This window comes from Miscanthus floridulus, chromosome 3 (assembly GCF_019320115.1).
Source record: "Miscanthus floridulus cultivar M001 chromosome 3, ASM1932011v1, whole genome shotgun sequence".
Lineage (NCBI taxonomy): Eukaryota > Viridiplantae > Streptophyta > Magnoliopsida > Poales > Poaceae > Miscanthus > Miscanthus floridulus.
This window is the reverse complement of record NC_089582.1, coordinates 112,772,123-112,795,886: the sequence shown is the minus strand read 5'-3', so window position 1 is coordinate 112,795,886 and position 23,764 is coordinate 112,772,123. Positions and strand designations below refer to the sequence as shown.

The 23,764-nt window shown below is 43.2% G+C and overlaps 3 protein-coding genes across 8 annotated transcripts; 2 read left to right on the top strand and 1 right to left on the bottom strand.

Annotated features, from left to right (window-relative positions):
• The first annotated feature begins 3,112 nt into the window (after window positions 1–3,112).
• On the top strand, window positions 3,113–4,530 carry LOC136544236 (uncharacterized). Its single transcript, XM_066536462.1, has 3 exons — window positions 3,113–4,047; window positions 4,161–4,380; window positions 4,498–4,530. Exons 1-3 carry the CDS (start codon window positions 3,113–3,115, stop codon window positions 4,528–4,530), a joined length of 1,188 nt encoding a protein of 395 aa, XP_066392559.1.
• A 5,163-nt stretch (window positions 4,531–9,693) lies between these two features.
• LOC136542115 (NAC domain-containing protein 92-like) lies at window positions 9,694–13,615 on the top strand. Its single transcript, XM_066534405.1, has 3 exons — window positions 9,694–10,210; window positions 12,134–12,417; window positions 12,575–13,615. Exons 1-3 carry the CDS (start codon window positions 10,000–10,002, stop codon window positions 13,232–13,234), a joined length of 1,155 nt encoding a protein of 384 aa, XP_066390502.1. The 5' UTR covers window positions 9,694–9,999; the 3' UTR covers window positions 13,235–13,615.
• A 365-nt stretch (window positions 13,616–13,980) lies between these two features.
• On the bottom strand, window positions 13,981–19,752 carry LOC136542114 (uncharacterized). Of its 6 annotated transcripts, none has more exons than XM_066534403.1 (15): window positions 19,243–19,751; window positions 18,596–18,693; window positions 18,426–18,497; window positions 18,239–18,352; window positions 17,312–17,380; window positions 17,170–17,226; window positions 16,535–16,588; window positions 16,401–16,463; window positions 16,226–16,288; window positions 15,825–15,989; window positions 15,564–15,719; window positions 15,014–15,094; window positions 14,852–14,913; window positions 14,600–14,735; window positions 13,981–14,453 (listed from the first exon to the last, which is right to left on the bottom strand). In XM_066534403.1, the coding sequence occupies exons 1-14, from the start codon at window positions 19,448–19,450 to the stop codon at window positions 14,648–14,650; spliced, it is 1,350 nt and encodes a 449-aa protein (XP_066390500.1). In that variant the 5' UTR covers window positions 19,451–19,751; the 3' UTR covers window positions 13,981–14,453; window positions 14,600–14,647. The 6 variants fall into 6 exon arrangements, 4 of the variants coding, with proteins under 4 accessions (XP_066390500.1, XP_066390499.1, XP_066390498.1 ...); XM_066534402.1 differs by having other exon boundaries at window positions 18,581–18,693; window positions 19,243–19,749; XM_066534401.1 differs by having other exon boundaries at window positions 18,596–18,708; window positions 19,243–19,747.
• Window positions 19,753–23,764: the final 4,012 nt, after the last annotated feature.

Genomic DNA, 23,764 nt, shown 5'->3' with positions numbered 1-23,764 from the left:
CCTCTTACCACTCGGTGCTTGCACGCACCATTGTTGTACATTGAATGGGCTTGTAGTCTTGTGAGATAACACCAACCGCATTTGTGGTGTGGCCGCCACTGTGTACCAGAGGGAACAAGGCCCACGACGGTTTGGCTAGAAGCTTGATAGTGAAGACGGCAGGGAGCAGTCCAAGATAGGCTTACCGGAAGGCACACCAGAGACCCACTTGCGTGTGGGGAAGGCCCGGGGCTATCCATGAAGTTACCCGACCAGGAGCTTGGCTCTTGCGAGGGATTCCTTGCGAGGGGCTCTAACGAGGACTAGGGGGAAGCCTGCGCGCTTCTCGATAGCTCGATAAAAATACCGGAGTCATCGACGGAAGTTTGCATATCTCTACCTTACTCTTTAGCTTCTGCGTTTACATTACAAGCTTGGTTTGTGCTTTACTTTCCTAGCTTAGTGATAGGCTAGTTGATAGGTTTGGAACCTAGGTTACATAACTCCTTTTTGTGGTAGAGATAGCAACACACTAGCAAAACCGTAGTTGCACATTTGGATAGTGTATCTTTTCCATAGGTTTTTGCTAAGGATAGAAAAGGAGGCTATAGTTTAGAGTTAGAGTTTTAAGTTGACTAATTCACCCCCCTCTCTTAGGAGTCATGGTCCCTTACATCAGTGATCTTGGACTTTCTGGAAAGCTTGTTTTGAGGGATATCCAGCCCAGCCTAGAACAAGCCCCAAAATCAACAAGTGTAGGTGTTGTGCTAATGTGTTTCTCTCATGTTAGCACTTGGGTTCGGTTAGTTTGAGCACTTGAGACTTGTCTATGATTCATATTGCATACCCCTTGATAGTACGATATACCTATACTCAGGATCAAGAGAATATAACCATTTCAATCACTTGAGTCTTCAATGTCTTCATATGTCATTTCTTCTCAATATCACTTCATAAGGGGTTCAATCATCTTTATCTCATCTATTCGAGCAAACACACCTTGAGCATGTGACTTGAACCATTTCCTTACATATAAGTTCACCTAAATGGCTTCAAGTCACTTTTACTAATGATTTAATCCTCAACACAATATGACTCCTCATAGCTTGATTAGTTCCTCGACGCAATGCAAGTACTCTCTTCTTCACCTTAGCCATGGTACCTCGGTCCTCAAGTCATCGCTTGCCCTTCACCTTTGCTTAGTCCCTCAAAGCCCTTGCCTTGCTACCTTCACTTTATCAAGCCATACTCAAGTCACATCATATTAAGCATCCATTGGAAAAATCATTTCTTCAATAGTATGATCCTTGCTTGAATATCTTGTAGATATGAATGTTGAGATCAATCAAGCTTTAGTTTGATTCACATAAAGACATGTATGAATCAACATTAATATGGTCAAGCCAATTCATGATTCCTTATATCCTCTTTATTTTGGCTTGACACTCCTAATACTCACTTCAATATCTGTCTTCATACTTCTAGCTTGATCAAGTCAATGCAAAGTGATTTTTCAAATCTTTGTCCATACAAGCAAACCAATGTAGAGAACATCTTATATCCATTATACATTGTCTGCTTTGTCATTTCACCTTTGCTTAACATTTTCTCACTTATACACTCTTGATTCATTCTTCAATCCTTGATCAAAGCTAGTCTGCTGTCCAACTCTTCTTGTTCATATAAAGCAGGCCATTATAGAGACCAATCCAAAATCATCAACTCATGTCTTATTTGTCATTTTGCCAAATATGCTTGCTTTCACATGATGCTATGATATCCCACAACATAAAAGTCATTTCATTGATTCCATTTACATTGTTGTCTTTTGCTTGAACTAGATTATTTCCGTAATCTTTCAATACAACAATATACAATTTGGCCTTCATTACAACACTATGTGGCATATCATCAAGTTTGACTTCTTTTTGAACCTATATACACTTCTTATTTCACAATCCACAAGTGTATGCAATAAACTCAATTTCCTGTTCAACACTTAGCAAACTTGTTAGACCTTTAATGATGTTGTCATTCAGTTCACCAAAAACCACTAAAGGGCTTGATGCACTTACAGTAGTTGTAGATGAGGACAAAGTATATGAAGCAATGGGATTTAAGGCAGTAGATGAGAGGGCAGAAGAAGCAGCAAAGGAAGCAATACCTATCCCTACAATGATAGATGAAATGCAACAAGATATGAGTGAAGTTGCTGTTCTAGTGGATGACAATGTAGAAGAGGAGCCAATGTTTGAGTGGGACAAGGATAACCTGACATGTATGTGGGGACTTGTTACCCTAGTATGAATGATTTTAGGCTAGCAGTGAGGCAACATGCCATAGTAAAGGAGTTTGAACTTGGTACTGCTCATTCTGATAAGAAAAGGTTTAGGGGACACTGTGCTGCTCTTGGGTGCCCTTGGATTATTAGAGCTAGGACACAATATGATGGGAGTGTTAGGGTATATTTTTTGTTTTTACTGTTCAGCTGATTTAATATTCTTGTGAATGTTTTCATGAAATGTTTACTTATGCAGGCTTCTTATGTCATTTTGCAGGTGCAAATAAATGAAGGCATTCATAATTATCCTTCTAGAGCTAGAGTCCCTGGGTGTTCAATGGCATCACAGACTTGGGTGGTAGAGAGGGCCATACCCTTACTTAAGAGGAAGCCTGGCATGGGTCCAAAGGCAGTACAAGATGAGCTTTAGGTTAAGTACAAAATAGAGATCCCATATCAGACTATAGTTTATGGTAGACAAAGGGCAGCCAATAAGCTGTTTGATAAATGGGATGATTCATTTGATTGGTTGTATAGATTCAAGGCAGTGGTTGAGATGAGGTCACCTAGGAGTATATTGGAGATAGACACTGAGACTGTGGAACACAAGGTTCATTTCAAAAGTTTTTTTGCTGTTTCAAGGCTACAATTGATGGTTTTAGAAATGGTTGCAGGCCCAATATTAGTATAGACTCAATAGCACTAAATGGACTTTGGAATGGACACCTGCCTGCAGCTCAAGCTTTGGATGGGCATAACTGGATGTACCCCTTGGCCTTTGAACTTTTTGACTCTAAGACAAAGGAAAATTGGACATGGTTTATGGAACAACTGAGCAAGGCAATAGGCCCCATGGACAAGCTAGTTGTTTGCACTGATGCTTGCAAGGGCCTTGAAGTTGCAGTTGCCAAGGTTTTCCCTAACAGTGAACAGAGGGAGTGCTTTAGGCATTTGATGGAAAGCATGAAGAAGTACTACTCAGGAGATGTCTATGCCAACAACATGTGGCCTGCTGTTAGATCATATACACCGCACAAGTTCAAGTACTTCTTTTACAAGGTAGTAGATGCTAGTCCAGATGTGCTTCACTGGCTCAAACAACATCACAACCTGCTATGGGCAAGGAGCAAATTCAGTCCAGACATCAAATGTGACTACATCAACAATAATCTAGCTGAGAGTTGGAATGCTTGGATCAAGGAGCACAAGGATCTACCTGTTCACTGCTTGGCTGATGCTATTAGAGAGAAGACACTCACTCTTTTTGCAAAGAGGAGGAAGATAGCTAATGCTCTGTCTCCTAGAATTCTACCTGCAGTTATCCATCATCTCAATGCAGCCTCTAGGGGTTTAGGCCATCTAAAAGTGACTAAAGGGCACCTAGAGGAAGCAGAAGTGACTGAGATCTACAAAGATGAGGAGGCTAGGAGGCATGTTGTATATCCAACACAACATATCTATACTTGTAAAGAGTGGCAAGTGACTAGAAAGCATTGCCCACATGCATTGGCTATAATCACAACCCTGAGGCAACCCAATATGGACATGTATGTGCACAACTACTACTCAGTTGAGAAGTTCCAGGCTGCATACCATGGGATCATTCCCAGCATAATAGATAGAGGACAATGGCCAGAGGTGGACAAGGGCTTCAAGTTGTTCCCACCAAATATAAAGAAGAGAGACCCAGGCAGACAGAAGAAGAAAAGGCATCTGGCTCCATCTGAGAGAAGTGGTAAAGCAACAAGACAGGTCAAATGCCCTGGATGTGGTGAGTATGGCCACAGGTCTAGAAGCTGGAGGTGTTCATTGACTGGCAACAAAAAAAAGGTAATGTACTACCCCTACCGTTAGCTATAATTCTAACCATTAACCACTGACCCTAACAACTACATTGCAGGAAAAGAACTAAAAAGTCAGCCCCTAATCCTGGAAGGAAGAAGAGCAAGACAGATCCTACCCCTAGTGGAGGAAAAATAACAAGAACAAGGGCAACAGTGGCTAAAGAAGCAGCAGCTAAGGCAGCAAGGGAGGCTCTGGAAGCTGCAGCTAAAGCTTCTGCAGTAGCTGAAACTGCAGCTGCTGCAGAGAGAGAAGTCCTAGATGTGGCGCCAATTAAGGTTGAGCATGCACCACCTTCAACCACTGCAGCAACTAGAAGATATGCCCTACTTCAAAATATATGCTTGGCCAAAACTTATTATTGCCATTCTGATAACATGTCTTGCATTCAACAGGAATCTCTGCTGGAATCTACAAGTTGTGAATGAGGTAGATGAAATAGCAAGTGCATTTGTGGACCCACCACCTAAGAAAATGACTCCAAGGAAGAAGCAGCTAGCTACAAAGGTGAGGAAGAGCCCAGCCAACAAAAATAAAAAATGAGAGCACCATCAAGGACAAATTCATTTTGGTTGTAAAGGCCTAAAAATTGTCTCTTTTGTGTAACTAAGGCCTTCTGTTGGCCAGAACATGGATATGTCATATGTATGTGGCCAAAAACAATGTATGTGGTCAGCTCAGTGTGTGGCCAGAACAATGTGTGTGGCAAAACTTTGTGTGTTTCATGTCACTGGATTTAGTACTGCTAGTTAATGTCACTGGATTTAGTACTACTGATTCATGTCACCGGATTCATCCATACATTGTCACTTCATTACACCATACAGTAGTATAGATCCTAATGCTGCGGTTTACACGGCGGCGGCGGCGGTGATGGGCGGGCGTTGCACGGAGCAGAGAAAGACAGGGGAGGGAGGGAGAGTGGAGTGGGCCGGGCTGCGTGGGGGAGGATAAAGACGCTAGGGGTAGGGGAGGTCTTTTTACCTGAGCCTGCTAACTCGGATCCGAGCTGGACAGCGGAGCTGACGTGTCACGCGAGCAAAAGTGGTAAATGTGTATCGTTTTTCTCTCTCTGCTGCTAAAAGCGTAGCGCCAAACCTAAAGCTACTATTTGAGGAGGCGCCATTCGTTATGATGGTAAAAAGTTAAATATCCCAATTGGTTCAATCGGAGTGTGAAGTTCGGGTGCGGCCGTGAGCCCGTGGCAGGGCTCCGGTCAACTTGGAATTTCTGTCAAATCCAATTTCTTAAAAAGGAAAATCTTACATCAATAAATCAACACAGAAAATTACTCCATCTGTTCCAAATCATAGTTCACCTTAACTTTCTCAAGACTTTTTAACATCAACCAAATTTATAGAAAAAAATGGACAAACATCTAGGACAACAAATTAGTATTCATTAAATTCTCTATGAAATATGGTTTTGTAGAACTTTTATTTAAACTTGTAAATGGTTACATAACTTTCTAATATATTGATCAAAGTTAGAGTGGTTTGACTTACGATAAAGCTAAAATAAACTACAGTGCTCCCTTTACTGTAAAGTGTAAGTCAGTTTAGTTATGTTATCAAGTCAAAATTCTTTAAATTTAATCAAGCTCAGAGTAAAATATATGAACATCTACCAGATCAGATTATATTTCGTGATGTATTTAATGAATCTAGTTTGATGTTGTAGATGTTTGTGATTTTTTCTACAAATTTAGTCAAGATTAGACAAGTTTAACTCAGAACATAGCTACCAACCTACAATTTAGAATGTGGAAGTGTAAATTAAAATGGTTGGGGCAGCGAAGAATCCAGCGTTATTGAGTTGACAATGTTGTGCACCTCACATGGTGCACCCAAAAAAAGAATCCGTCCATAAAAAAGGCCTTTTTGTTGAACTGCCGGATTTGCATTTTGCAAAGTTGGGCCCACGTTTTTCCAAGATTCAAGTACATTCTCATGGTTCATAGCAGCCAGCATAGGCCTGGCAGCAAATACAAGTTGCACCATGTTGCGATATCTTCACTGACAGTGAAGCTGCAGCTCACGAGACGCCAAGAGAGGTGGGGAAAACTGAACCCGCAAGAAACCAACCCTAAACTTATGGAAATGATCAAACCTGGAAAGAAAACCATGAGGGATTTTGGCCCACAAAAAAACTTTTACATATTCGTGTTAATCACACTTCAATGCAACAACATCAGCAACCAAAATGACCCTGGAGTCACTGCGCCAACCTTTTCGAACTATCAATTCCTGAACTTTCTTTTCATGGGGTCATTTTCAGATGTTACACAGCGAACAGTATATCAATAGCTGTTCATAAGCAGGCACCAACCAGTCTTCTCAGACCTCTGCATGTTGCTTTGATTATACCCATGAGAACCACGCATTGTTCATTAAGAGAAAGAGATTACTTACTTCGAGCGTTTAATGATCCGATCGCTTGAGCTATCAGTTCTTGCCACAAGAAATTCAGAAACTTCAGACACAACCAAAACCAGTATCTTTCAGCGGAGATTTAGTCAATGTACAGATATTCAGCTCTACTCAACTATCAGTGTCTGCACCCCCAGACAAATTAGTGCAAAGAAAATGAGAGGGCCTAAACATGACAAAACCGGGTATTTTTCTGAACGGCGTAAGTATGACAGAACTGGTCAGAGAGCACTGCAATTTGGGTGGTCAACGTGAACAAGAACCCCAGATTTAAGCAAGGATATTAAATAAGAACTGTTTTTTAGGGAATAATTTGAGGTGTTGTACTGCTGTGGCATGCAGGGTTTTCAATTTCGGTATTGCAAAAATTTCGGGCACCACCGAAACTACCAAATTTCGCGAAATTCGGCCGAAATTTCGGCGATTTTTTTTAGAGACTAGCACATGAAGTATGTTTTTTTCTAAAAAAAACATTTAAATCTAAACAAATATTAGTATGATTTATGACTACACATCTATTGAATACAAAAATATGCAATATAAACAATAAAAATTTGAGTCTAAAGTTATATAACACATATATTAGTGTATTACAAAATTTCGGATTTTTCTTTCGGCCACCACCGAAATTACCGAATTTCGCGAAATTTCACCGAAATTTTGAACCCTGGTGGCATGTGAGTGATGACAAGATTCAGGTTATTAGAACCTGTGCCTTTTGGCCAACCGTCCTGCTTGAATTGCTGTATAGTACCCCTCCCACCCCCTCCCCCCCCCCCCCCCCCCCCCCCCACCCCCCACCCCACCCCCTAGTCAAGATTGCATCCTGCTGTCATTGTCTTGATATTCACAAGACCTGGCTCAATCTTGACTGCCACAGCCCACAATGCAAGGTAGTGTCTTTCTGTCTTGCAAGTGGACAATGCAAGATCGATGACAGTTTGGTATACTCTGTTCCCAACATTTCAGTTGTTCAAGCTGTGGTGCTTGCCAATTCATTCCTGCATCTCTCAGCATTTATTCGACTGAAAACTTTATCAATTTTGTTTGAAACACGCGAATTACATACAAATGTGAGGGGGGTTATTCGGCTTCTGAACAATTTTCAGTTAAGCTGCCAACCGGTTCATGGTCCTCTGTGTACTCGGCACGATTCAAGAACCAGTTCCCCCCTAACAATGCTTTATGTCAGAGTTGCCGAGCCTTAAGAATTACTGGTATCATAACAAACTGCATGCGCCATGTGCAAAAGAAAACGAAAATGCTCAATTTTTAAGTACAAACAAACAAACAGGCTCAACTCTTTCTCTGAACTATGCACCAAATTCACATTGTGCCACAAGCAGCAACTAGCCATTTCTGTGCCAATGATTAAGGAAGGAAGACCAAAGGAAAAGACACCACAAGCTAGCTACAAACTGAACAATAATAACGCAAGGGAATAATCCTAGGCTTGTAGTAGATGACTGTGAAGTGCTGAACAGTTTGCTGCTGCTGCTGCAATTGTTTTCTACGCGTTGGTTGGGATCAGAGGGAACCCAGGCCCGGCGCCCCTGCTCGACTGCCGCTCTCAGCTCTCCTACTACTCCGGCCGGGTCAAGGGGAGCGTGGGCCCCTGCCGACGTGGCCATATCTGGCGCCCGGGCCCACCCGCACGTGTCCTGTTTGTCCAGTTTTCCAATCCTGTTGCTGCTAATTTTGCTATGCTCTACTGCTCAGGGTTTTCAATTTCGGTATTGCAAAAATTTCGGCCACCACCGAAACTACCGAATTTTGCGAAATTCGGCCGAAATTTCGGCGAATTTTTTTTAAAGACTAGCACATGAAGTATGCTTTTTCTAAAAAAAACATTTAAATCTAAACAAATATTAGTATGATTTATGACTACACATCTATTGAATACAAAAATATGCAATATAAACAATAAAAAATTGAGTCTAAAGTTATACAACACATGTATTAGTGTATTACAAAATTTTAGATTTTTCTTTCGGCCATCACCGAAATTACCGAATTTCGCGAAATTTTGCCGAAATTTTGAACCCTGCTACTACTCTATCTTCGTCTGCGCGTCCATCGATCGCCAGGTGTTTCAAAATTCCGTGATCAATCCTTTGTATAAAACATCTCCATGGAGTATATAAACTAATTCAGTTACGTTGCCATCGGTCGAAATATACATGTACTATTGACTTTCAGTTGTGAAATTTGTTCGGATCGGATAGGCTACTTGCGTATACGTATGTGATGTGTTATGGTAGCTTGTTTTGCCTAGATTTCTTTTTCTAGGTCAAATGATGAGTTGATTTTTGTCAAGGATTTCATACTGAGTTCAGTTTATGAATGCATGGCCAACTGAGTGATGGGATTTGACACTAGATTTGAACATGCATAACGCAAAAATCTATGGCAGCTAAAGCAGAACCTATACGTACGTGATGTTTATTTTGAGCAAACGGTGATCGAGCTAGCTGAGCTGCATATATAGAGGTAGAATGCAATGTTATGTGAGCATTGAGCTGCATATGGGTACAGCTCAATCGATGCTACGAACCAGTCTATTAACCAATTACTATATATATATAGTAATTGGTTAATAGACTGGTTCGTAGCATCGATTGAGCTGTACCCATATGCAGCTCAATGCTCACATAACATTGCATTCTACCATATATATATATATATATAGTAATTGGTTAATAGACTGGTTCGTAGCATCGATTGAGCTGTACCCATATGCAGCTCAATGCTCACATAACATTGCATTCTACCTCTATATATGCAGCTCAGCTAGCTCGATCACCGTTTGCTCAAAATAAACATCATAACATAATCAAGTTATTGATCGCTAGAGGTAGCAAGAAATGGCGCGGCCGTGAAAGGCGTGGCGTACTGCACACTACTGGCTAGTACGACGTACGGTCATATCCATGGGCACTACTGTTGCGATGAAGAAGACCCGGCGAGTTGAAAGATGCAGCGGCGAGCGCGTGGAACAAGACGCGCGCGACATGCGACTAGGACAACGCATGCACACCCGCGCCAGCAGGGCAGCAGCTTGTAGCTCACGACCCCTGGTAGGTAAAAGCTTCTCCAAGGCGTCTCCCTCGTCAAGCCCGCCCTCATGGCGCTGGCCCTATATCTCTGCCCTCTTGCGTGAAAAAACAACCCAAATATCTCAGAGAGAGCAAGGAAAGTTTAACCAGGGGAGCGAGCGAGACAGAGCTGCCGTGTGTGCAGTGTGTTCTTCTCTTCTTCCTCCTCCTTCGCCTAGCTCCTTATCAAACCCTTTTTTGTCAAATCATTTCGTTCTTGAATCCGTTATAGCTGCCTGCTGCCGTCCTCTTCAAGTAGTAGTGCAACAAGAAACTGGAAGCTTTATCTTTTGCAGAGTCTAGCACAGGATAGGGTTAGGGTTCTCCGCCGTTTTCTGATCTAGTAGACCATCGGTCGATTGATCTGAGTAGTATGGAAGGGTCAGCAGCAGCAGCAGGAGGTGGTGGAGGGGGAGGGGGAGAGTCGAAGAAGGAGGAGAGCCTGCCGCCGGGCTTCAGGTTCCACCCGACGGACGAGGAGCTCATCACGTACTACCTGCGGCAGAAGATCGCCGACGGCAGCTTCACGGCAAGGGCCATCGCCGAGGTCGACCTCAACAAGTGCGAGCCGTGGGATCTCCCGGGTAAGGATCGGAGTAACCAACTGTATATACACGCCCATATATATATGCATATGCATACTCACGACCAAATTAACTCCACATATAAATGATTGATCATCAAAAAGCTACACTGTTTCTTAACAATAACATCCGCGTGTTTACCAATCTTATTATATCTTTCTCTCTTCTTTTTAAGGACACGAATATCATTTTTAGGGGAGAATAGCATATTGTCTATCTACACATAAAAATCTGGCGCATCGTATATATCATCATGTTATTGTTACTTATTTGTTATATCCACTAATTCAAATATAGATAGAACACCTAGGTACGTGTAGATGTGGGCATGGTTAATTTCCAAGCATCTATCTTACCTATGAGAAGAGTTTTCTAATTGTCAAGCTTTTGGTGCAAGTTTTTCAAAAGCTAAAAAAGGCCTCAAAACCACCACTACTCGTTCAGATCGATATCCTACATGAATGGGTCTCAAAGTTTTCTTTATTTGTTAAGTTTTATTTTATATTCTTGCTGTCTAATCTGTCGTCCTTAGTTTAGCTTGGTTTTGTATACCTATAATCTATGTTAAATGTATATTTTGTCATCTTCGTCTCTTCTCTTCTCCCTTTCTTTTGGCGTGTGTATTGTGCATATGACCGTATGCATGCATCCTCCTCTTCCAAAAGAGGTATATGGAGATTTCAAGCTCTCATGGAGTCATGATCTTAATTAGTTATTTGTTCTCAAAGGCACAACTATTTTTTATCCTTGATATTACTTTTATTCTCAGTGTATCTATTTTGAAATTACTGGCCACCGGTGAACGACTGGATGTGTCGTTAATAATACCACTTCTCCTATATCTCAGGTGCCTGATTCTTTGTTGTTGTTCAGGCAACATGCAATTTTGTCATTGTTTGGCTATAGAAAAAAATATTTTTTTTGTCTCTTGAGAATTGTCCTTTTGATTGTAATAGTTGTCTCTTGTGAGTTGTTGCCTAAATTTTTTTAAAAAGGAGGCACCTAAAATATATAGCAACTACCTAATAATACAGATTGTCTTTCGGTTATTAACGATATGCACTCTCTCCGGTCACAACAATGTTGTTTTAGACATCTTCACGTCAACAAATATGTCCACCACAGCAATATAAACTATATGCAAGACATGGAAAATTGTATAATTTTTTTTTCATGGTTTTGATGGTCAAAGTCTTTTTAAATGGGTGGATTGCATATAGAACTCAAATGGCAATATTTGGTGAGAGTGGATGAAGCAGTTTTTTAGAGAGAGATCTACACTTATATATTTGTCTATCCAGAAAAAGTAAATCCAGAAGAATAGTGAGATGAAGTTGGATACCATGATATACTATCTCTGTACATGTCGTTTTGGAGTTTGGACATGCTTACCAGCTTGTGCTCTCTTGATCACTGGACCGTAGAGTGAGAACGGCTCAGCCCAAAGTTTTGCAACTTCAACTCTTAATAACTAATACCTCCGTGTGGGAAAGGATGCAATTCTAGTTCATCCTTTAGTCAAACTATTTAGTGTTTAGCCAAATTCATAAAAAAGAGTATTACTATTTGACGCTAAATAGACGTATTATGAAAATATATTTCCTAATGAATCTAAAGGTATTTATATGGTATCATTAACATTGATACCTTTCTGTATAAAATTGGTCAAACTAAATATGGTTTGGCTCGGTACTAAGCTAGAATTAATAGAATTGCATTCTTTTCTTTTCTGGAAGGTGGGTTTATGTAACTACATTAGACCGGAAACATGGATTTTCCTATGGGTACTTACCTTATGATAATATAATTCTCATGGGCTATCATCAATATATATAACCGGTTAAAAGTTAGCTTTGAAAAAGTTGTATTTATTTATTCGCAAAAAAAAAAGAAATTTGTATTTATTTGTTGAACTGATGCCAGAGAAAGCGAAGCTGGGAGAAAAAGAGTGGTATTTCTTCAGCCTAAGGGACCGGAAGTACCCAACAGGTGTTCGAACAAACCGTGCCACTAACGCTGGTTACTGGAAGACAACGGGGAAAGATAAGGAAATCTACAGCGGTCAGCTGCCAGCTGCCACGCCAGAGCTAGTAGGGATGAAGAAAACCCTGGTGTTCTACAAGGGAAGAGCTCCTCGGGGTGAGAAGACAAACTGGGTCATGCATGAGTATCGCCTGCACTCCAAATCAGTCCCCAAATCTAACAAGGTACGTACGGTATATATACATCTCTATATACTACACTTACTTATATAAATAAGTTATAAAATTCTATTCATATTTCACGAAATTCATTATATTCAGCGGAGTTTGTGATCCTAGATAAATTGATGAAGATGTTTTATCTGATGATTATGGCACGCAGGATGAGTGGGTGGTGTGCCGGGTGTTCGCCAAGAGCGCCGGCGCCAAGAAGTACCCGTCCAACAACGCGCACTCGCGGTCGCACCACCACCTCCACCCGTACGCGCTGGACATGGTGCCACCCCTCCTGCCCACGCTGCTGCAGCACGACCCCTTCGCGCGCCACCACCACCACCCGTACATGACCCCGGCCGACCTGGCCGAGCTCGCGCGCTTCGCCCGCGGCACGCCGGGGCTGCACCCGCACATCCAGCCGCACCCCGGGATGTCGGCGGCGGCGTACATGAACCCCGCCGCCGCCATGGCTGCGCCACCGTCGTTCACGCTCTCTGGCGGTGGCCTCAACCTGAACCTCGGCGCCTCGCCGGCCATGCCGTCGCCGCCTCCGCCGCCGGCGGCGGCACTCCACGCGATGTCGATGTCGATGGCGATGAGCGGCCAGACGGCGCCGAGCTGTGCCGGCGGCGGTAACCATCATCAGGTGATGGCAGGTGAGCACCAGCACCAGCAGCAGATGGCGACGGCGGCGGGGCTCGGCGGCTGCGTGATCGTGCCCGGAGCGGACGGAGGGTTCGGCGCGGACGCCACCGGGGGCCGGTACCAGAGCTTGGACGTGGAGCAGCTGGTGGAGAGGTACTGGCCTGCCGGGTACCAGGTCTAGTAGCTGTGTGGATCGGAGTGCGTGGCTGCCATGCATGCAGCAGCAGCAGCGCCCAAAGTGCGGAGCGACTTGACAACGTGTAATGTTGGTCTATGGATCGTGTAGGACGACAGGATTTGAGGTGTCTTTAATGTAGTTCGTTGTTGTATCAGTATCAGTAGCTGAAAGTTACTCTCTTTTTTCAGTTTTTTGTTGTGCTGTTGTAATGTTGTCTAGGGATTATTAGCTGTTGTCTTGGCTTGTAGAAATTGGAGCAGGATAGGTTGATAACATGCATGTCATGTGCAGAAAAAACAGGCATGGTACTGAGCTCATACAGGGCTCTGTGTACTCGTTCGTGTGATTGTTTCTGATAAATGTGCATGTTTTCTTCAAACCTAACACTACCTAAACTTTGAATTTTGAGCTATGGTTACGTGACTTGGCGTTCCAGGAATGGACGAATGGTCATCACGAAACCACCCAGTGGTGGCAAAATTTCTCTTCAACAAGACAAGACAGGTGGGGCGACAGCAGGTGAGGCCGCCTGCCGGATTTGCTCCAACACCGGGACATGCCCGTAGCTTCGATTTGGATTTTCCCTTGAAGAAACATCAAGCAGATTCGAGGTAGATTAGGGGCTTACGCAATTACGCGTAAACATCAAACTCGTTCACACAAATATATACAGCCATGTAGTGCAGCAACGCGCTGTTTGGATACAACTACCATGGTTTTGAAGTGCCATGAAATATTTGGATGGTACATTCGAAAACTACAGTATTTTAAAACTTTAGTCTTTTTGAAGTTTTAATAACTCCACTCTAGACCTCTTTTCCATGTCTCTTGTTTCTAAAACTAAGGTTCCTTGGTACTAGAGTTTCTCCAAACCACAGCATCCAAATGTCGAAGATAAACTTATACAGCGAGTGGAAGCTACAGCTGAAGTGATCAACAAATGCGAGACAAAAGAATGAAAATTACACAAGCTCAAACACATGCACAATGCTACAACAAGTAACCTATGAAATGAACACCCACAGATTTAAGCACGTGGTCCCTAATCTGATGAAAAACACCACAACCACAACTGTTCACACACAATGGGGGCAGAAACACAGTTCTTGTGTGTATTGTATAATTCGTAGATACACAGCAAGGTTCAGCGATGATGGATCATTGTGTCTATACCTGACAACGAACTCATCAGTGAAAGGTAACATGGTCAAACTTCCATGATCTGCACGGTACAGAATCAAATACTCAAGTCAAAAACTCAAAGTGACCTGGAAAGCCAAACAATATTTATACAACAATAAAATCGTTTTGTTTTCAAACCAGCAAATAAAATGGATCTGTATTACAGGGAACCAATAATGGTCGTACCTTCTTCAACTATAATACGGCACACCAAAGACTGTGTTTATCAATGGTTTATTTGTCAGCATGCCGGCGCTTATGTCTCCGATGACCATGGTTGGCATTACTGCTCCGTGATGTTTTCTTCTTCTGCCTCTTGATACTACATGCAAATGAAAATATTCAAATTAGGTGGCGAACAAAGTCAATTTGTATAAAGCCATGCCATTAAAACAAGCATCTAAAACTAGCTGAACACTGAGAAAAGAAAACACAAACCCAAATGTTTCAGTTAGGAGTGTGTACAAAACAAAGACGGGCATAACCAACAAAGCAGAAGCCTGTAAAGAGAGAGAATACGTAAGCATGTTCGTATGTTCAAAACAGCAAGGTACAGTAAAAAATAATTAATTAGTTAACTTTTGGTTAGTTGGTGCCTACCAGATACCACACCAACTCCTCAGTTACAAATTGTTTTGTAAATTCATGTTGGTGAAGGTAATCCGAGATAGTTGCCTGAGCCTGGAAAAGAAAATGGCTGAGATTCTTGCATGTGGTTATTGATCTGAGCATTTGATTATACTTATCGACATTAATCTATCATACTGATGGGAAAACATATTGCAATTAGCAGTAGTTTTGATATGTTTACTAACACAAAAGAAAGCAATCAAAGACCTCAACAACCAATTAATAATCAATAGTTTCGACACATACCAAAAGGGGGAAAAAAATTTGACCTCAGTGTTAAGGTTTTTCAGCAGAGAATACAGCAGAAGCTACATGAAATACTGGTGAATGAATATAAAAGAACATAAGAACTAAGCTCAGCTAAAAAGTGCGCTAGAAATCCAGCCATGATTTTCAAAATTTGGAAGCAATAAACATAGACAAATAAGAACTACAAGCAAAAAAATATAGATAGCAATTGAATATTAACAGGGACCAAAAATCTTGACTAAGGTAGATGGGAAAAGGAAACAACAAATACCTGCTGATGATATGTAGTAGCTGTCTCAAGAAACTGTCCATATACATGGCGTGCTCTTTTAGTATAGGGCTTGAGAGTAGTTCTAATTTTCTCAACATGTGGTTTAGTAGCTGTAGCAATTTGATCAATATATGGTTTGGATAATTTCTTGGCTTTCTGAAAAACATAGGATCAAACAATTATATATCAATGATTTTGCAGGGTTACCTGGTGAAAAAACTGTGGCACGGAGCCATAAAATCTTAAATGCTGGAGATGCACCTGGAAATAGGGGTCAGCAACTTGATGTGCATTTACAAGATGAGGCCTGATGAAGTCACTTGATGTTTGATAAACCTCCAATGATTTCTCTGAGACCATTTGGACATAAGGCTTTGCATTTTTATTCAAGATAACCCATTTTTCTTTAGCGACAGGCATCCATTTCTTCAAGAAGAGAAATGCCATTTTTAGTGAAAAATGAATCAATAAAGATGCTAAAAATTAGAAATAGTTTTAACATTTCAAATACACTTTATTCAACTACAGATTCACAAACATGATACATGTCAGGAATTTGCTACAAATGCATTAAGATATGATTCATATTTAATGCTTCAAAAACACCTGCTACATCATATTTCAGTAACTACAGATTCAGGAATATGTAAGAAGAATATTACTGTCTTAGCAGTTTCCAGATGGGGTTCGGCCCATTTCTTTGCCTGTGCTGATTTTTCTGATGCCTGCAGTTGTTTAGTTCACAGGGTATAAATGTCAAATGGATAGATAAAGTATCAATTTAATTCAGAATTTCCATCCATAAATAAAAAGAACTACAAAGAAGATACACGGCACCTTCTGCAACAAGCTGTCAAAGGCAGGTTTCCCATGTTCATTCCAGTGATTTGACATCACCTCCTGTATAGTAACACAACGAATGTGATGAGAGAAAGCAACCAAAGAAGAATAGTCTTTAGGTCCACTCGTACCATAGAGTGTGCTGCATGTGTCACTAACCAAGGTGGCAACCAGGCTCCATGAACCTGCCGAAGAAAAACATTCAGTATAATATGCATTGCAATAATCATGTAACAAAGAAGGCGTAAGGTTGGCATGAAACATAGAAGAGTATCATGCTCAACTGCTCATGGCAACCATAGCGGTTTGGAAGTTCTCACTGAACAAGAAGTTCCATGATAGCATCTACATGCCCAAGAACTGGAGTATGCTAGGGTTTAGCAAAAAAGGGACTTTGCTATTCTATTCAGCTTCCTCACAATTAGAGCAGTTCAGCTGAAAAGTTGAATTACATTGATTTGTGTTGTCAGAAAGGTCATTGGAACACATCACCAAGATGCGAAGCAGATATATTTACTAAACTTTTACCAATCAATTTACATCAACCTGACAAACATGAATTTACTATTCTATGCAACTTCATCACAAATTCACAATTAGAGCAGCTGAGCTGACAAGTTAAGTTGCATTTGAATTGTGTTTTTAAAAAATCATTGATATACTGCACCAAGATGTGAATCAGATAGTTTCACCAAAAAACTTGCAATGAATTTACAACAACCTGAAAAACCTTGATAGGATAGCAGAGAGTTAAATACATATTTACCTCTCCCAGCTGTTTAGCTTTTGTTGTTGCTTCCAACTGCACCTTCATCAGCTCCTCCTAGAGACATAAGAAACAAAGGTTGAACAGAATGCAAACATGCTACATCAGAACAAAGCATCACAGTAGTCGGATATTCTCAAACCTCAGCAACTTTAAGAGCGTGTTCAGTCTTCTGAATCCTGCGCTTTTGATCACTGCTTGTCTTCTGGAGCTATTAAGAAAAGTATAGAAGGACACTGCTCGGTGCTTGCTAAATAAAAATATGAAGTAAAAGCCTTTTTTTTCTTTTTGAGGGGCCTAAACCCTACTTACACAGAAACTGTAACAGGTGATAAGAAAGAAAGAAAGAAAGAAAGAAAGAAAGAACACAGGATCTGACAATCTAGCCTGTCTCTCAAAAGGAAATAACCTCAAACGTTTTTTTGTCTTTACATCTTGATTGCAACTCAACAAGACATGAGCCCCATTTATACTTAAGATAAATAAGAAAATGCTAACATGTAGTACGCTGTCATTCCATGGAACTCTAGGAAACTGAGCCTAACTCGGTAGGTTGAGGGTGTGGATGTATGCCTAGACCACCTTAGGTTCAACTTATCGAGGCAAATTTGGGTGCCTATTTTCTTAATATAAAGCCACCTACTTCCTCCTAGGCTGGTCTCTCTTTTTTCATTCCATGGAACTCCGACAACTATCGAAACTTCTTTTATCAAGTGACTACAATCACCAAATAGTGATAAGAGTAATTCAACCACAAATTTTCATGACTCATCACTCATGTGTAGTATAATTGCATATTCACTTACAAGTTACAATCAACATGGACAGAGAAGAAAAATGGGGAACTTTTGAACACCTACCATACCACTACCAGTACTGAATCTCAAACAAGGAAAAAAAATATAGCAGTAAGCATAACACAGAAAGTATGCTCGCTGTCTAACCACAGAAAATTCACCATGACCGCTAATCAATGAAAAGTAACTGCAAATTTTAGTGAAGTAGAGAAAAATTGTAGTCTAATGTAGTAGCAAAGAAGATAACTCCGCAACCACAGCTGCACACTTACTTTCTCCAGCTTCGTATTCAGCTCTTGCACCTTCTTATCAGCATCGCCAGCCCTAGCCTCCAGAGCTGCTTTTTTTATTTTTTGTTCTGTAATATCCTTCTTGAGCTTCTCGGTCTGGAAGAAGTTAGATCAGAAACCACAATATTCTGTCACAGTAACAGTTCATGGAATTCTACCAGCCCACTACCTGCTTCTCAAGCTCAATAGCCCGTGCATTGGCCTTGCTTGCCTGCTCCTCTGCAGCTAAAGACCCCTTGGCCTGTATAGGCAGTAGGTAATGAATATTGCTACTTCAATAAGGTATAAAACAATGCTCCAATAGTGTATTCATTGTTATTAAACCTCGAGGGAAGTTACTTCGTTCTGCATAGTAGCTATCTTCTGTGACTTTTCCTTGACAATCACATCCAGTGTTCCAATTGCATCATTCTTGGTCTTCAACTCCAGGTTCTGCTCTGCAATGCGAGAGACTGCAGAATGAAAACAATCATGCCAGTTTCTCACTGTTCAAAATTTTAAGAAGAGAAATGACAAAGCAGTTTGTCATGATTAGAAGTTGGTACAAACTTGCACTCAGCTACACAGGCTATTTTCCCCCAAATTGCTTCACTCTCAGACAAAAGCTGAAACTGTAGCTTACAAAACACGATAGATTGGTATGAGCATAATGTGCTCTAACTTGCAAGGGGAATGTAGGCACAATGACAAAGGCTTTTGCTCTAAATTGCAAGGTTTGAACAGAAACATTTTTCAGATAAACCTGGCCTTCGTCAAAGCATTTGAAATCGTCTCAAGTCGAAACGTAAACCCAGTGAAACAGCAGCCAAACCATCAGGTACTCACCAATCCCTCCCCCAACCCAACTCGCCTCATCTCGCATTACCCCGTTCCGTCACAACACAATGTTGAATTTCCACCTGAACCCTAGCGAGTCAGCCAAACCCCACCGACGACGCAGCAGAACAGCACGAAGCGGAGCGGGAATCAGGTAAGCGTGCACGCACCTAACGCGGAGATCTTCGCCCTGAGCTGCCCCAGCTCGGCGGCCAGCACCGCCGCCTCCTTGGCCCTCGCGCCCGCAGCGATCTCATCCGTCGCCGGCGCCACGCCCTCCACCGCCGCGTCCTGCGCCGCCACCGGCCCCGCGACGAGCAGAAGCAGACCCAACAGCAGCGCCGGCGCCGCGAGGAAGAGCCGCCTCGCGATCCGCATCCTCACGAGGTGAGCAGGGCACGAACCACGAATTCCTCGCTCACCTCGGCGCCGAGATGAGGAGTCGTGGGAGACTACTACGAGGAACTGAGGAAGGGAGGAGTCGGGAGGTGAGACAAGGGCGGCGTGCCGGTCGCTCGCCTACTTCTACTGCTCGTCAGTCGCCTACTCGCCCCAAGCCACGTCATGGCCCGCTGCTTCGTCCAAGAGGGATGCACGTGGGCGCGGCTGCCTCGGCCGGCCGGCCCTGGTTGCCTGGCTGGCCGCGGAAGGGACGACGAGGTGGGTGTCACGTGGTCGCCGTGCCCGTGCCCCGTGCCGGCCGAGCTGTTTTTTAGTGGAAAACGCCGTGGTGTCGTGGGATTTTTTAAATTTTTTTTCCTTCCTTACCGACGTTTACCAGTTTTATGCGCGTTCCTACAAGATTATTATCGTAAACAGTGTATCTTATACTTTTTTTTCACTTTCACTGATATGGCACACCAGGTGGCGAGCCTGGAAACCTCTACCAGGCATACGAAATTACTTGTTTTTCCCTGTTGCTTCTCTCTCAGTCTACTCGCTGACGTGTGGGCCCTCTTTCTCCTCTCGCTGATGCGGGGGCCCACACGTCAGCTTCTCCTTCAACCCCATCTCTTTTCCTCACCGCGCCTCACCTCCATAGCCATCGTCGTTGCCGAAGCAGAGGACAGCGGTTCGGCAAGCTGCCCAGAGGAGGTCGCGCTTGCCAAGAAGAAGAAGAAAGCTGAGAAGGCCCGAAGGAGATTTGATAAGGAGAAGGAGATCAACCGGCGGGTCCATGGTGACGAGAGCCGGAGCGACGTGGAGGCGGAGGAGCCCACGAAGATGGGTGACGACGCGAGTTCCTCGGAGTACGAGGAAGATAGGGGCATTGTTGTGACCTTGGTGGAGCGCCGTAAGCCCGCGACTGCGCCCGTCAGTGGCGGGCATGTTACAGAGGTGTGCGGCGACGTTCCTGAGTCGAGGAAGCGCGCCGCGAGTGAAGACGCCGCCCTCGAAAGAGAGGCGAAGCGGGCACGGTCGCCGCGCCCTTCGAAGGCGTTGTCGGCTTCACGGCCCCCTGCTCCGAGTGTGGCGGAGCACGCCGGTCGGTCGGGAGGATGTGATCATTTCCCTATGTCTCCAGGGTCGACGCATGTGCGCGACCCCCAACGGGGAGATGCCCCGCCAGTTGCTCCGGTGGTTTCACCATGAGCTAGCGGTCGCGGTCGTTCGCGGGCCGATCGGGGACCGACTGGATCGCCTCCTCCCTCGGTTGATGCGAGGGGGCGTGGGTCATGACCCCCAAGTGATCCTCGTCCGGTCGGCTCATCGTCAGCTGGTCGAGGCTTCAGGGTTCTGCCACTTTCGTTTGGGTATGTATTCATGCTTCCTTTTGTCCTCATAGTTGAGTTTTTTAGTGTGACTAACCTACGCTTGTTTGACAGCGGCCAAGGGTGGCAGGACTGGGGATCTCCCACCTCCTGTGCGAGAAGAGTGGTGACCCAGCCTACAACGGGTTGCAACGAGCGGTGGGGGAAGCAAATTGGTGGCGGCGTGACCTTCCTTAATGGGGGTTGCGTCTTCCCGACCGATCGTGAGCACGGCGGCAGCGGCAACGACAATGATGGCGGCGATCCCCGTGGTGATGGCAAAGGCCAGGTTAGAGGTGCTCTTATGGTCCCTCCCCCGACAGTTACGAAGGAGGAGAGGATGGAAGGTGGGCTCCCCGTCTCGCCCGGTGGAGGAGCGCATGGTTCGCCCGCTTGGTCAGAGCTAGAGGGGTCTAGAGGAGCCGCAGCCTGGTCAAAGGTAGAGCGGCCACCGGTGAGCCATGGAGTCTTGGTGGCAGACATCCCCTTCGACGGTGAGGAGGACACCAGGGTGGAGTCGCCAGCCGTTCTGCCGTCCCAGGAGTTGGTGATGATTTGGTCGTCGCTTGATACTGCGATGGCTAGATCTTCTAGCGGGTCAGGGATGACCCGCGAGCTAGTGTGGCCTTGCCCCGGTGAGCTAAAAAAGGCTCGGTTCATCCTTCGCGATGAGGAGGAGGTGAAGCTTTGGCACCTGCTCGAGGAGAGAGGGTTGTCAATGGAGTCCGATCTCGTCCTTACCAAGACAAGGCTCAAGGAGGCCTTGGAGAGGGTTGAGCTCGTCCAACAGCCCGTGACTATGGACCTACCATGCGTTGTTGAAAGGTCCTAATGGCTAGAGGGGGTGAATAGCCTATTAAAAATTTCTACAACAACACTTGCTTGCAACTAGTGTAAAATCGACCATTGTTCTTCACAAAACTAGTCTTGTGAGGAGCAAAGGCTGCCTTGCTTTTCTTAGGGGTATAGCCCAATCCCTCTTTGTAGAGAGAAGCTCTTTGGATACCCAAGCACATAAGCAAGCGGTCCTTACCACCATAGGCCTTAGCCAAAGTGCGAGTGAGCTTGTTAACCTCCTTCTTGAGATTCTTATTCTCAACCACTAGTGAGGCATCACAAGTGAGACCATCACTACTAGATGAGGTGGAAGTTGAAATACTACAAGAAGGGTTAGTGGGAGCAACAATGATAGGCATAGATAATGATTCATCAATTATATCACAAGTTAAGTCTGCATTGCAAGTTTCAACATGCTTTTTTTTATTTTGCTCATTAAGCAAGGAGGAATGAGCTTTTTTAAGCTTCTTGTGAGCCTTGCCAAGCTTCTCATGGGCTTCCTCTAGCCTCTCATGAGTTGCTTTAAGCTCATCAAGGGCTTGCTTAAGGGCTTTTACCTCCTTATTCAAGCTCTTGCATTCCCTTCTCTTAATATCAAAATGTTCTTTAGCATCTTCTAGCATGTCAAATAATTCATCTTTAGTAGGTTCATCATTATCACTATCACTATCATTTTCACTATCATGTTCATTTTCACTTTCATCATCACAAGTTTGTACCTTAGTGGCCTTAGCCATGAAGCATGATGGAGTGTTAAAGAGAGAAGGCTTTTCATTGATTGCAATGCTAGCAAGTGCCTTCTTCTTAGTGATCTTGTCATCATCACTATCATCATCATCACTTGAGGAAGCATCACTATCCCAAGTGACCACATATGAACCACCCTTCTTCTTCTTGAAGGTCATCTTGTCCTTCTTCTCTTTCTTTTCCTTCTTGTTCTTCTTCTTGTTTTTCTTGTTATCATCATCGTTATCACTATTGTATGGACATTGAGCAACAAGATGATCTTTGCTTCTACACTTGAAGCACCTTCTTGACTCTTCTTTGTTCTTGGATGAAGACTTCTTTCTTCTAGCACGGTAGCCCTTCTTCACCATGAACTTGCCAAATCTCTTGACAAAGAGAGCCATCTTCTCATCATCATCATTATCCCATGAATCATCATCTTCACTTGTTGTTTCTTGCTTAGCTTTGCCCTTGGATGATGTGGCCTTGAATGCCACGCTCTTCTTCTTGTCATCCCTCTTCTCATCCTTCTTCTCTCTCTCTTTTCTTCCTTCTCATCATCATCTCTATAAGCATCATCGATCATAATATCTCCCAAGATTTAGTTTTGTGTCATTGTGTCCAAACCGGTCCTCACTAGCAAACTTATTAGAGAAGTCCTTGTCCTCTATCTTCTCACCAAGTGCTTTGAGATCATTGACAAGAACTTACATCCGATAAAACATGTCCAGCACACTCTCATCCTCCTTCATCTTGAAGCTTGCAAACTTCTCTTTAAGAATGTATGCCTTTGCACCCTTCACGGCTTGAGTGCCCTCAAATGATTCCTCCAACTTCTTCCATACCTCATGAGCTCTCTCAATGTTCTTGATTTGCTTAAATGTTCTCTTATCCAAAGCATCATGGATGGCACTAAGAGCAATGCCATTATTTTGAAGTAGTATTTCTTTGGCGGTGGTGGGAGCCTCTTCATCTTCAATCTCAGTCTTTATCTCTACCACCTTCCAAACCTTTCTATTGATTGACTTGATATAAGTTGTCATCTTAGCTTTCCAATAGGGATAATTTGAGCCATCAAATTAGGGCGGCTTCTTGGTGTTATTGATTTGAGCTATTTTTACACCGAAGGTTGTTAAGCCTCAAATCACTATGACCTCGGCTCTGATACCACTTGAAATGTCCTAATGGCTAGAGGGTGGATGAATAGCCTATTAAAAATTTCTACAACAACACTTAACAAACCGGTTAGACAATTATGAGACGAAGCAAGTATTGCGCTAGCCTACTAAAATAGCAAGCCACCTACCACAATTCTAGTTTATATAGTTTCTATCCACACAATAGATATAACACTACACTAAGTTAGTGTGCTCTCAAA

Bases quoted from the DNA above. Each gene is read 5' to 3' on its own strand.
- LOC136544236 (XM_066536462.1), top strand. From the start codon at position 3,113: ATGGACAAGCTAGTTGTTTGCACTGATGCTTGCAAGGGCCTTGAAGTT. The intron at 4,048-4,160 runs GTCTAGAAGCTG...ACTACATTGCAG, and splicing joins TGTGGTGAGTATGGCCACAG to GAAAAGAACTAAAAAGTCAG. The intron at 4,381-4,497 runs GTTGAGCATGCA...TGCATTCAACAG, and splicing joins TAGATGTGGCGCCAATTAAG to GAATCTCTGCTGGAATCTAC.
- LOC136542115 (XM_066534405.1), top strand. From the start codon at position 10,000: ATGGAAGGGTCAGCAGCAGCAGCAGGAGGTGGTGGAGGGGGAGGGGGA. The intron at 10,211-12,133 runs GTAAGGATCGGA...AACTGATGCCAG, and splicing joins CGAGCCGTGGGATCTCCCGG to AGAAAGCGAAGCTGGGAGAA. The intron at 12,418-12,574 runs GTACGTACGGTA...TATGGCACGCAG, and splicing joins CAGTCCCCAAATCTAACAAG to GATGAGTGGGTGGTGTGCCG.
- LOC136542114 (XM_066534400.1), bottom strand. From the start codon at position 19,450: ATGCGGATCGCGAGGCGGCTCTTCCTCGCGGCGCCGGCGCTGCTGTTG. The intron at 18,498-18,580 runs GTTTAATAACAA...CTGCCTATACAG, and splicing joins ACGAAGTAACTTCCCTCGAG to GCCAAGGGGTCTTTAGCTGC. The intron at 15,990-16,225 runs GTAATATTCTTC...CTCTTCTTGAAG, and splicing joins ATCTGGAAACTGCTAAGACA to AAATGGATGCCTGTCGCTAA.